The sequence below is a fragment of the Berghia stephanieae genome, chromosome 3 (assembly GCF_034508935.2).
Source record: "Berghia stephanieae isolate SIO BIC M18660-M18661 chromosome 3, UCSD_Bste_1.3, whole genome shotgun sequence".
NCBI lineage: Eukaryota > Metazoa > Mollusca > Gastropoda > Nudibranchia > Aeolidiidae > Berghia > Berghia stephanieae.
In genome coordinates, this window is record NC_088362.1 from 13,629,587 (window position 1) to 13,643,883 (window position 14,297).

General features: G+C 31.2%; 1 protein-coding gene across 25 annotated transcripts in view; it reads left to right on the top strand.

Moving 5' to 3' along the window:
• LOC144967169 (septin-2-like) overlaps positions 1-12,880 on the top strand; it is a 127,462-nt gene extending 114,582 nt beyond the window's left edge. For 15 of the 25 annotated variants that reach the window (XM_078904096.1, XM_078904079.1, XM_078904080.1 and 12 more), the window contains 7 exons: positions 1-65; positions 769-870; positions 1,963-2,108; positions 2,893-2,991; positions 7,229-7,289; positions 8,421-8,551; positions 9,006-12,880. The exon at positions 1-65 is cut by the window's left edge and continues 53 nt beyond it. In XM_078904096.1, coding sequence (XP_078760222.1) covers positions 1-65; positions 769-870; positions 1,963-2,108; positions 2,893-2,991; positions 7,229-7,289; positions 8,421-8,522 — 575 coding nt within the window. In that variant the 3' untranslated portion in view covers positions 8,523-8,551; positions 9,006-12,880. Of the gene's footprint in view, positions 66-768; positions 871-1,962; positions 2,109-2,892; positions 2,992-7,207; positions 7,290-8,420; positions 8,552-9,005 lie in introns of all 25 variants that reach the window. The other 10 variants (XM_078904088.1, XM_078904073.1, XM_078904072.1 and 7 more) reach the window with 1 other exon arrangement.
• Positions 12,881-14,297: the final 1,417 nt, after the last annotated feature.

Consider the following 14,297-nt stretch of genomic DNA (forward strand, 5'->3'; position numbering starts at 1 on the left):
TCGTGCCAGTGCTCGCCAAGGCTGACACCCTAACACAGAATGAAGTCATCTGCCTCAAAAGGAAGGTGGGTTGGTCTTTAAGGCAGTAAATGTTTTACTTAGTGGATTAAACTATTTGAAGAAACTACCATTATTTCTTAATGTAAATGTTGCTGCTCGAGGCTCCAAGAAATAAATAACTTAATTAATTGCGCACCTTTTAGAAATATCTATTGTTCTATTTTAATTCGTGCTTCCTTACAAAGGAGCTTACTATTTCCTGCCCGTAAATGTTTTGTTTATTCATCTTAACAATGCCACTACCACATTATCTCATTCATCTGTAGTGTTTCGTTCATCCTGTTTTGTTGATAATGGGGAAACCCGAAACGTCCATTTCATCTGTTTTCGTAATTAAATTGAAGCTTACATTCAATTTCACATTGTTATTCATTATTTCGTATGACATTTGTCAGGAACTTTAAAACGGTTGTTACGTTATTTGAGAATGAGTTGTTTGTTTCTTTTCCTATGACCTTTATAAACATTTTTTTCTTTTCTTTTAATTAGCGTGAAGATTTAGTTCGATTGTTTTGGTCATACAATCTATGTACAAGCACGTGATAAAATAAAAGTGAAATGCAACATAGGCTTTGCTTTACTAATGATTTATTTATTTTTCAAAGTAGAGATTATGTTTCAAAATACATTTCAGAAATAAGTAAATAACCGAAAGATTAAGATTTTTTATTCATTTAAAAACAAAAGTAAAATTCTTTTCTTCAACAGATCTTAGACCAGATAGACGAGAACGGTATCAAAATCTACCCTCTACCAGATTGTGATTCGGATGAAGATGAAGATTACAAGGAACAATGTAGACAGCTCAAAGTAAACAAACGTTAACGTTTACTAGTCTAAATACAACTTTAAGCAAAACATGCAATTAAAAAAAAAAATTGTTTATTGTTAGAATTTGAGTCAAAATCCAACATTTTGAAAATAGAAAATATAATTTTTTATGGACTATTACAAAACGATTTTTAGAAATATTTGTAAATTGTCTCATTTCATTAATTCAACTAGTAAAATAGTTTATGATCTTTTGTTAAAAAAAAAAAAAACGTTCATCCTTTAGTGCTATCTATATCATACACAGAACCATGGTTCCTCCAGTATAAAACAGATACATGCAATCGCTTTCTAGGATATTTGTTGATTGTCTAGATCTGATATTAGTATTTGACATTTTTCCACTGTCTGATGGATCAATGATGATACAAGCCGGAAGAAATCTCCCGTTTTAATTTATTGAGACAGGTTTGATTGATAGATGATAAGAAATGGTGCGGCTATGTGGTCTAGTGGTATGACACTCGCTTTCGGATCGGAAGGTCCTGGTGCATAGTTGAGTCCTTGGAAAAGACTCTTTGCTCATATTCTCTCACCTTACTCAGGTGTAAAACGAGTACCTGGCCGTTAACAGCGTTGTCTTAGTCCGAAAAATTGTAATATCGCTTAACAGGCGGCATGTCCCATCCTACATGTTAAATGTTGCTGTTTACCAGGGACCCCTTGTAAAGCGCTTTGAGCACATTTAGTGGATATTGCGCTATATAAAAGCTCGAAAAAAATAATGTCTGTTTATTGTCATTGTATATTTTAACAGACCTAGAAGTTAATTATATTAAAGTTTGTTATTAAAATACATCTTTAAAAGTTTAATTTCATTTTAGACTATGTCTTAATCGATACCTAAGTTCTGTAGTATTCTTTTATCAAAATTACATTTTGGAAAGTCACTCCTTTTGTATTTTTTTAAAAATTAGGAGGAGAGAGATCATCAATTTAAAATCCAATACTTTTATCTCATATATAGGAGATACAGATGTGAGTTAAATTACTTTTCAAATATTTATTCTTGGTGTTCTGATTCATTCTCAAAACCATTTGTTAACTCTTTTCACCTTTATTAATCTTCAGAACGCAGTGCCATTTGCCGTAGTTGGAGCCAACACCATCATAGAGGTGAAAGGACGAAAGGTCAGGGGTCGCATGTATCCATGGGGAGTTGTGGAGGTGGAAAACCCTGAACACTGTGACTTCATCAAACTCAGAACTATGCTCATGTATGTTGAGAGTGATTAGTATTCGAGTATCATCTCGAGTTTGATGTTTTAAAGATATGACCATTTAGATTTGTGCGGCTATGTGGTCTAGTCGTATGACACTCGCTTTCGGATCGGAAGGTCCTAGGTTCGAGCCTCACGTTGAGAGGGATTATTATTCGAGTATCATCTCGAGTTTGATTTTTTAAAGATATGACCATTTAGATATGTGCGGCTGTGTGGTCTAGTGGTATGACACTCGCTTTCGGATCGGAAGGTCCTGGGTTCGAGCCTCGCGCACGGCTCATAGTTGAGTCCTTGGAAAAGGCTCTTTACTCACATTCTCTCACCGTACTCAGGTGCAACACGAGTACCTGGCCGTTAACAGCGTTGTCTTTGTCCGAAAAATTATAATAATAAGGCGTCATGTCCCGTCCTACATGTTAAATGTTGCTGTTGACCAGGGACTACTTGTAAAGCGCTTTGAGCATGTTTAGTGGATATTGTTCTGTATAAAAGCTCAATTTAGATTCCATTTTTCACCTTGAATTTGCTGTAAATTGGAAAGCCATTTTTTTTTTTTTAAACGGTGGCTCTGTAACTCATGTAATCCCCAGTTTTCTTTTTCATAATTTTTTGGTTTGTTATTCTCGACTTTTTTTGCAATTGATTTTATCAATTTGATATTTTTGGTGGTATCAAAGTCAACAAATTTAAATTGATTAGGATCTACAGCTTTTTCATTTATTGTACGGAAATGATATTTAAATGAATATTTTTTAACAATAAATCTATAAATTTACAGAACTCACATGCAAGACTTACAAGAAGTAACACAAGAAAACCATTATGAAAATTTCCGTGCCCAAAAACTCGCAAATGGTGGAGCACCAAGGAAGGGAAGGTACATATATATCTTTTACATAGAAACTTATTTGAATAGAGAATTATTTTTTATTTTCAATTTTGATATTATTATTGGAAGTCTATGACAAAGATAATGTGAAATAGTGCCAATTTGATATTTTGATGGAATTTTATATTTATTTTCTTGTTTTTTTTCTTTCTTCCTTTTTCTTCTTTTTTTGTTTAGTTTATTCGAATTTATCTTTTTTAAACCCCACCCCCTAAAGAATTTTTAAGACTATATATTGTTTTCCTAGCAAAACTTTATTTTCTATTTCATCCTATTATATCATTTAAAAATATTTTTTTTTGGTTCCTCATTGCTTTCACACATTATAATTTTAAATTATTTTTGTGTAGCATTTTTTTTTCTTCACATTTTACAAGTGCACTGCATGTTCTTTTTCAAACATGCATATTTTATTTATTTTATTTTGTATATATCATTTTATCATTTTTGTCTTAAATTGTATTTAATAATCAAATGTTACATTTTCCAAGTTTTAAATTGTTTTTGATACTGATTTTTTTTTTTTTACTTCCTATCTTTTTGCCAATCCCTACAATTGATGACCTTTGCCCTCCCTCCTCCTCCTATTAATATTTTGGGTAAGCTGCATCCCTGCAACAATGACTTACAATACTGTGGCAGCTATGACCAAATGTGTCTTAATTATGCTACCTACTTAATACTATACGCATACGTTTTTGTTTTTTTGTCTTTGTTTTTGTTTCCTACCCTTATTTATCCTATCCCGCAATATTTAACGCCGATTTAAATGCATAATTTCCAACACTCTAAATGCTTATTATTATTATTTTTTGTTTGTGTCTCAGTTTTTTCTGAACGTGGATTTGCTGAGCTGTATTTCTTACACACAGTAATTTTTTGGCAATATCATAGTGTAAATGTTGCTGCTCGAAGCTCGAAGAAATAAATAATAACGTGAAGTTGAATGTAAGCTTCAATTTAATTACAAAAACAGATCAAATGAACGTTTTGGGTTTCCCCTTTATCAACAAAACAGGATGATTGAAACACCACAGATGAGAATCTGTTGATCTGTTGATAAAGGGGAAACCAGAAGGGTTCATTTGATCTGTTTTTGTAATTAAATTGAAGCTTACATTCAACTTCACGTTATTATTTATGACAATATCATAATACTAGTAAGCTAATGATCTCTTGTCGCTTTTAAATGCAAAATTCATTCCCAGTTTGGGAGGCATCTGTTTACACATGACTGACCTTGTTTCTATCCAACCTTATGAAAAATTGTGTATCTGTGTGTGTGTGTGTGTTTGTGTGCAAGTGTGCCGTCAATAACAAATAGCAAAAATAGAACAACCAATTCACTTAAATAGCTGGTTTAGTACTTAATTTGCATTGTTTAATTGCCATCAAATTAATTGTTTTATTATGCTTTTTTTTTTTCGTCTATGTTTGTTTTATGTCTTATCTTATACATCAGTCCTTTTTAGAGAAAGAAATAACATCAAGGTTCCATAAATTTGAATATATAAGTTAGTAAATATACCATATTTTATGTTGCATAAATTTAAAGTCATACCCTTATTTAGCCCTGATCAAATGGAAGGCCGTACTTAAACGTCATTGATTTTTGTAGGACTTGATATTATTGATGTCAATGGCATATATCAGCCATATATCTTGTATATAACATTATTTCTCTTAATTTAGCATTTAAAACTCTTTTGAGTTCATATGAATGGAAAATTGAACAAATTGTTTAAGAGAGTTAAATATACTCAGTTGACAAATCAAAAGTGTTTTGGCTGAGCATTTGAAACGTAACAAAGAATCAAAGAAGGGGAGAAAATCACGCAACAATACTCATCTCATCTTTAATCAATGTCGAGACAGTGCTTATGTCATAACTTTACGCAATCAACACTTGCACTCTTTTTAACCTAATAAATTATTTAGTTTTTAGGTCATTATTTGCCACTCAAACGTTTGATCTTTTTATAATCGTGCCAATGTAATGAAAAATATTCCACTTTTTATCATGCTTGCTGTTATATACGATTTGAAAACAAGAACATATCTTTCCTTGCAAAAGATTTTTTTTACATGGTCGTGTGAGGAAATATTTGAGTTGTATTTGATATTGTTTTTTCTTCATGGCATTAAATAATAAATAGTCATATTTTCTTCTTCTTTTTTTTTTTTTTTTTTTACCATTAAAAACATATCAGGCTTTAATATTGGCATTTTAAGCCTTTTTGCTAAAAGCAGCATTCAACTACCTAGTAGGCCTTTCAGATCCGATTTCCTGTTGATAAAGACAATAAGTGTACTGATACCTGATTATGGAAGTTAGATAAAAGTGTGATGGCGTTGGTTAGGAAAGGGAGGGAATGTTGAGGGCAAGATAAAATTTAGCATTTATATTATAAAGCACAACATCTGCTAAACGTGCTCAGATCCACTGTGTAACAGGAAATGTCAAGATTTGATTTTTAAAAATTTATTTTAATTGAACTTTTATATAGCGCAGTAACCACTAAACATTCTCAAAGCACTTTACAAGGGATCCTTGGCCAACAGCAAGATTTAACATTTAGGACGGGACATGGCGCCTGTCAGCCGATATTACAATTTTTTCGAACAGAGACGACGCTGTTAGCGGCTAAGTCCTCATTTTACACCCGTGTACGGTGAGAGAATGTGAGTAAAGAGCCTTCTCCAAGGACTCAACTATGCGCAGAACGAGGCTCGAACCCAGAGCCTTCCGATCCGAAAGGGAGTGTCATACCACAAGACCACATGTTAAATGTTGCTGTTGACCAGGGACCCCTTGTAAAGCGCTTTGAGCACATTTTAGTGGATATTGCGCTATATAAACGCTCAAAAAAAAAAAAAATAATGGATATTGATATTTATGTGTAAAATACTCTAAACAAAGGAATTAATATGTAGTCTAAATGAAGGATGGGTAAAGTGATATTTATGTGTAAAATACTCTAAACAAAGGAATTAATATGTAGTCTAAATGAAGGGTGGGTAAAGTGGCAAACTAATTCCACCAATCTCCACCCCTTTCCATAGTTGCTCAACTTTTAAAAGAATTGATTACCACTTGATGATCAGTGCTATAGGGCTGTAATTGCATTAGCTTTCAATGTCTGTATCACTCGTTTCACTTCGTTATTACTTAAACGTCACAGATTTCTCTTTCGTATAATATATACATATATCTTTGCTTAGCTTAAAAATGCTGTAGTGTTAATTAAATTCAAGTTTTCAGTCTTACGAGTTCTTATTACCACTGAATAATTTGTTAGTTTGTTCATAGAGATGCCTTTAAAACTCAAGGCCTTTTTGCGACATCACAATCTCTACTGCTTATTTTTCTCTGTTAGCACTGCAATGCATCCCTGCCAATTTCAAGCTCCCTTTTCATATCTGTTTCTCTGCATTATAACATTTAAGTTGTTTAAAAATGAAGATCTTTTAAATATGTTATTCGATTTATATAGTCAAAATTTAAGACATAACTTAGATCTCAATAAGTTTTTCAACAATTGTGACCCTCCGTCTCAAAACGGTATTATGTCGGAATGATTCAGACCCCAAAAAGTGAATTTAGAGATAGAATGATGAGAAATTGGACCTTAGAAGTTTTTATAAAGCAAGAAATAGTATTTATACTCCAGCATAACGTACAGAAATTAAACCCAAGTTTGATATTTGTGGCAAAGAATTCAATTTCCCTAACCGAGTGGATCCCGACATAATACCGCTTTGACACGGAGGGTCACAATTGTTTACCCAAAAAAACATTCTGATGTGATAATTCATAAAAGGCCCTACAATTTTTTAACTCTAGCAAGATTGACAACATATTCCAAAATCATTAGTTCAACTTTTTAAGCCTTTTTTTTTATTTTTAAAAAATAAAATATTTGTACAGTGGAATCTTAATAAATCCAACACCCCCGGACCAGAAAGATTGGTTGAGTTTAAACAAGGTTGTCTTTTCCATTATCAATGCAACCCACTTAGATAAAGAACAAAAAAATTTTTACCAACAAGAGGTGTTGACATATGCAGATTCCACTGTATTTCATGCCCTTCACAGCTTTCACTGCTAAGAACGTTTTATTTTTAAAGAATTGTTTGTTTGTTATTGGATAGTAACTCATTTTAAAATATTTATTACATTGTCTTTTCTTATTCTAATCTCCAGCAAACCGCAACCTGCACCCAGAATGGACAATGGAGGCGAGTTGTCGGACAAGGAGTATGAGCTGAAGCAGAAGGAAGAAGAGGTGAGGACTTCTGAAAAAAAAAAATAAATAAATAAAAAGAAAGAACATTACAAAAGCAATAATAATACACATTTATACAGCGCTCATTCTCGTGTAAAACATCAGCTCTGGGCACTTTACAATATAAATTATCAATTTTGAGTGAAAAAAATAAAATGCAATGCAATGAATTCATAGCCAAATCGAGGATTCATAGCGTCAATAAAAGCAAATACAGTAAAGATGTGTCTTGAGATTCTTTTTAACGGCAGGTAAAGACTTGCACTCCCTCAGGCCACGTGGTAGTTCATTCCAAATCTTGGGGCTGAAACAAGCAAACGATCTATCACCAAATTTTGTTCTTGATCTTTTTTCCGAAATTTTCATTTGGTCATTACATGATCTTAAAGTGTAACTTTCAAATTTACACATGACCACGTGATCTGTGAGATATAACAGTGCTATACCAGTCAAACACTTATAAACGGCTTTGTAACATGTGCGCTTTTCACTGCCATAGAACTGCTTTTTGCCTTGTAATATAGGGCTAATTTCGTGTTGAATGTCAGGGAAGACAAATATATATCAAGTGATTTTGTTAAAGGCATAGTGTTGAACTGGTAATATTTCAAATTAATTAGATTAACATTATCGATCGAGTTTAAAGTCAAAATGTTCTGAGTTGTTTGAAGTTGAAGTAACAAAACTCATTCTCATTTATTTTACAGACTACGTTACACTGAGAAAAATTGAATTAGTTAACATAAGGTTTAATCAAATATCTGTTTTTGAATGTTGGTCAATAGACAAAATCACTCATTTAATTTTCTAATTCAAATGAGTGGCTAAGAAAAATAATTAGCAAGGAATTTTCACCAATTCTGTTTGAAATGTTTGGTCACATATGACAATAATGGCACAGGGACAAGTTTTCAGCAATTTTCTGTAATTGAAATGAGTGGTCACATATGAAAATAATGGCACAGTGACAAGTTTTCAGCAATTTTCCTTAATTGAAATGAGTGGTTTAAAAAAAAAAATATTTACAAATGGCTGCTTCTATTGTAATCTGTCAATTTGAAGTATTTTATTTTATCAATTATCAAAAATCAATATTAGAGTGTTGTTCTTTTGTCAATTCTTAATCCCCAGTTGCGCCGCATGCAAGAGCGTCTGGCCAGAATGCAGGCGGAGATAGAATCCAGCAAACCCCAGCATGTCCAGAATGGAGACATCCGGTCACGAAATGCCTAGTCTGCTGCTGATTGGAGGATGAATGTCAGGTGATTTTGGTATTGTTTGTTTATTATTATATTTAAAAGACTTGAATTATTATTATTATTATTATTATTATTATTATTATTATTATTATTATTATTATTATTATTATTATTATTATTTATTATTATTATTATTATTATTTATTATTATTATTATTATTATTATATTATGCAAATTATTATAATAATTATTATTATCATTATTATTATTAGTATTATTATTATTATTATTATTATTATTATTATTATTATTATTATTATTATTATTATTATATTATTATTATTATTATTATTATTAACATCATCATTATTATTATTATTATTATTATTATTATTATTTATTATTTTTTTTTTTTTTAAATGCATTTCTATTTTCATTTTCTTCTGATATAAGAATTGACCTTAAATTGACATATTAATCTTATATTTCTCTTTTTTCCTTTTTCTTGCCCTTTAGCATCGTGGAATGAAAGAATTGGCTTAAGGAGAACAAGTAGCGTATGCGGATACAAGTGGTGACACAGGTTGGAATACAACAGTACTACATCGTGCATGGCAGAGATCATTCAGATTGTATGTATGTATGTGTGTGTGTGTGTGAACGGACAAGAACGAGAGAGAGAGAGAGAGAGAGAGAGAGAGAGAGAGAGAGAAAAAATAGGAGTTCATGCATAAGACAAAGATTCACATTATTTTTTAATCCGATCGTTGTCAGAGGACCAACACAGAACAATACAAAATTGTAGATATGAAATTTATCATATTCTATATATGTTATTTCACATTTTGTAAATGATGGATTTTTACCCTCGTGTGTGTTTGCCTCTCGCCAATGAAAAGCATAGATAATCATGTAAAAGTATGTGAAACTTCTGAGAGTTGTGATGTGTGGAATAGGAAAGCATTTTATTTTTAGAAATTTTAATTCTTTGAAATGCAATCATTTTGGTTTTATGCTTACCTTAAACAGATTAATTAAAGATTCGTAAGAAAATCTGAAAGATGATTTCTATAAACTTTCCCCTGTGTCCACAAAAGCAATTTCATTTTCAAATATTTTACAGAAATAATTGGATCAGACTCTGATTATTTGAAATAAAATGAAACTGGATACAACTAAGTAAAAAGCACCGAAGAAATGTTTATTAAAGGAATTAAAAATCAGGAGAGTTTCACGTCATTATTGGGTGGGTTTGTTATAGTTGGGTTGTATTGTAGCAGTAGATTGGCGGATATGTTTTCTCCTCATAGTCGATAACACCTTGAAACGCTTTTTCACATCCTTGTGCGGGTGGTTGGATGGGAGCATCACCCTTGAATCATATACCTATGATGTTTGCATGGGTGTACGATCCGATAGTGATGTCGTTTCTTCTTCTCTTTACTAGCCTATCCTGCTTCTTTGGTTTGTGATTGTATTTTTGACGGGGGATATTTTTTTTTCTGTAAATCTTCTGCCTGTTTGTTCTTGGTTATTTATAATTTAGCTTATGATATCTTTAGGTTATGATTTTGATTTACATTTGTACTATTTTTGTTAGATTGCTTGTTTTTTTGTTTCAGCGGTCTCTCATATAACCTCAATTATGTTGGAAGAGACCTAAAGCAACAAACAGAGACATCCTTGTATATGTTTCAGTTTCTGTCTTTTTATCGAGTCATCATAGCCACTTAAAACATTAAAGATAATAAATAAATAGGTTTCATATCATAAAGCCACTTAAAACATTAAAGATAATAAATAAATAGGTTTCATATCATGTATTCTTTTCTTGATTCGATAAAATTTGAATGATGGCATAGAGGTAATTTCATTTGTTTAGAGACTGATTAGTTTTGGATTGGGAACTTTTCAGAGATAAAAGAATTTTAATGATTTAGAAGCTCTGTTGAAATTTAATGTTTTGAGCTTCATGGATAACAAATGACTTCAATAAGATTGTACAATAGAAACTTTGAAACTTTTCTCTCCCCAAGATAAACGATCATTTTGGGCTTTGTTTATCAGGATGAGCAGTAAATATCTGTGTTAAAAACAAAAATGATATAATTAAGATCACATGGTTTATTAGGGTTGATTGATTGCCTCTTGTAAAATTGACCTTTGACATGTCTGAATCACAAAGGTCAGTCCAAACATTTTAGTATAATATGTCTAAAGGTTTTAGTTTTTATTTTAAAAAATAAGGCTCAAAATATCAGTTTGGTAACAATTCGTATTTGATCAAATTTGATGCCCATGACTTTATGGCAAATTGATAAAGAGATTATCTGCTGCTTTTCAAGTGTTCGTTTTCAAATTATAACTGTTGATGCATGTTGCTGCCTTCATTCTGGCGTTGTGTACCTTTAGTAAAAATTTTGATGTAAAATTATTTTTATTTCAACAACCAGTGAAATAAGCATTTTTCTTTTCAATTTATGTAGAAATAGGTTGATGTACAGGCGGTTAGATATTAATTTATGTAAAAGCAGAAATTTTTTTTTTTTCCATTTTTGATTTCTCAAAACTCAATTTGCTCAATGTTCTATATGGACATGAAGTACTCGCTGGATTTTAGCATGCTCTTAGGAGATGGCAAAATCCAATGCTCTTGGGTGGTAAACCTTTCATTTGGTGACCCAGCTCTAGCACTTTATCGCAGAACATGCTGGAATTCAGCATGCTAGAATCCATAGGGTACTGTATTACCTTGATTCATCCTTAAATCTACCATCTTCATACGTCGTCAAATTGATAATTTAATCATCTGTTATTGTGCATTGGAAAGTAATTTAACCCGATTGGTGGCTGCCATTTCTTGTTTGTTTGGTTTTCATTTTTGTACCTACTTTCTGCTTTATTGTTTTTTTTTGTTTTTGTTTTTTTAATGAGTTGTCATTCATAGATTTATAAATACATTAAAAGTAGAAAATTTTTAATTGCTAATAAAGCTTACTCTTAGATTGGTTTGTTGGTTAAATCTATCAATAAAACTGGTCTCGTTGATGTATGATTTAGAGTGATTGTCATGCCTGATGGAATAAGGAACACGTCACGTCGCATTCTGGAAGTTTTCATTGTATCTATCCGATGTATGGCTCTAAAGATATATTTTTGCACTTGAGCAGACAAAACCAAAAAATAATCTTATATGGTGATGTACACGAGTGTGAGTATGCCACCGTTTGTGTTTGTCAGGCGGAAGGGGAGAGAGAGAGTGAGAGAGAGAGAGAGAGAGAGAGAGAGAGAGAGAGAGAAAGAAAGAAAGAGAGTTTTTATTGTCTTCCTCTATATCGTTTTGTTTTAACGTTACTCATTTGATAATTGTCAGTTCAGTATTTCAGCAATGTGATTTGTGATTCTCTTATTTACCTTCTTGCTTTTGAGCAGATCTTTTCCTAGTTTGTTTTTTAAATTTTTGCAGGAATCCTCAACATTTTTTCAAAACTGGGATTTTGAAATGCAAATACCTTCCTTATTTCTATTTCAACTGTACAGTTACTTACTTAATATTTTTATTTGTAATTTGTAAATAAGGCTAATAGATAACAGTGCAGAATTCTGACATACTCTTTTTAACTTTTCTTTCATTATGATATTTTATAATCGAAAGGATGTTATGATAATTACTATTACTCAAAACTTAATAACCTCAGGATATTTTCCAAATTGTACTTATCTGCCGCTGGTCGCTTGTTTATTCAGTTCCTATTAAGTAAGTGATGCTATTCGCTTAAGACACCAGTCAGTGGCTTTTAATACCGCAGATTAAAAATAAAAATTCTTTCAAATGCTAACTGTTCTAGGATCTATCCTATCTACTGTCACCTTTTCATTATTATCTCCATCACCTTGCTGTACATACAAAACATCATTAAGGTTCTGAATTTCTCAGTTGTTTCATTTATTTTTTTATGACACGAAAGAAATTCAGAATGTAGAATTGATACGCGTTGAAGAGTTTTTTTCAATGATTTTCCTTGTATAATAATATCCTTCTTTCGAGTGCTTGCCAAACTAACGCATATTATTATACTGTTGCCATCCAATTTTATCTTACTTCACTCATGTTTCCATTTAGTTTTTCTTTACCGAATATCTCGATTGTTATTTCTTTTCATCTTGTACTTTCTTCTCACTATGTTTTATGTTGTTCAGTTTATATTTTTTTGTTTTTGGACTACCAAAATTACCAACTATGTTTCATCCATCTTTCCTTTTTTTAATCAACATCTTAATTTGAGATTGACTCAATTGTAGGTGTTGTTTTATTTTACTTTCCATGATATTTTTTAAAGTGTTATTTGTTAGAGACCAAATTGCATTGAGAGAAAAAATAAATCTGATTTAATTTGAGTGAAGATTGGTCAGGGGGGAATTTGATTTTCGTATCTTCCATCCTCCCACTTTTTCATTGTTTCTTCCATGCGGCTTTGTGCCTGTATTCTACAACAAGAGTACCTGTTTATAACCAGGAACGGTTCCTGAGGAACCTGCCTTAGGTGTTTTCCAAAGAGAAGGAGATAGATGAAAATAGCTTTTTTGGTAACAAAGGATTTTGTCTTTTCTCTTGAAAATTGTACCTATGAATTATTCTGCCGTTTTATTAAAGAACATAGTATGTGCTATTTGGTTAACGTTGCATATACTGTGATTTTAAAAACAACGGCAGTATTGTCATTGCTTTTAATAATGTTTATTCTGTTGTTGTATACAATTTACACAGAACAGTTACACACTTTGCCCATGGGACCCACTTCCTCCCTGTTGGAATTAGCCCCCTTTGTCTTACTTTATTTTATCCTGGGAGATAACTCTAGATCTCTAAATCTGTAATCTTTTGACTCTCCTTTGACTACTCTTTATTTTACTTTAATGAAGTGTTATAATACAATGCAATACAATATACATTTCAATACCTAATAAGAGCTAAATTACTCCAATAGTGCCGCCTTTGGTGCCCTGTGACAGTGATAAATAACTGATATGTATAGGTATAGTGTAAAGTACTATCACAAGCACCGCAAAGCTCTTTGACTCTCGCATTCACTTGAATGAAAAATTGAACAAAATTGTTCGGTTTTCATTCTTGTTGAAAGCGTTTTAGTTGAAACAGAAACAAACAACAGCAGATAATAGTTCCCAAAAGCAAATACCTTCTAATCCATCTTTTTTTTTTAATTAGGTATATTTTGCTATTTCTTAATTTATTTTCTAAAATTAATTTCTTCGTTTTCTTTATTCAATGTTTTGCTTTGCTTCCCGTTGATTATGTATTAAATTTTCTTTAAACTTTCTATTACATTGCCTAATGTAACTGATGTGAGGTTTGACTTTGTTTTATTTTCTTCTGTTTAATTGTTTTGAGTTGATGTTAATACGTATAATATGTTATTGCTCAATAATTCTCATACAGCCATTATCTAAGTCACTTATTAAATATTCTAACGATGGCATTGGTTTATAATTCAAGTGGGTCGTTATAGTAGAAAAGAAAGAAAAAAAGAATGCTTATTCATTAGATGACATCAGTACTCAACATATGTTGTCTTCTCAAGACGTAATCTCATTTTGTGTACTATTATTAATATTACTATTATTATTATTATTATTATTATTATTATTATTATTATTATTATTATTATTATTATTATTATTATTATTATTATTATTATTATTATTTTATTTATTTTATTATATTATCATTATCATTATTATTATTAATATCATCATTATCATTATTATTATTATTATCACAACTACTAC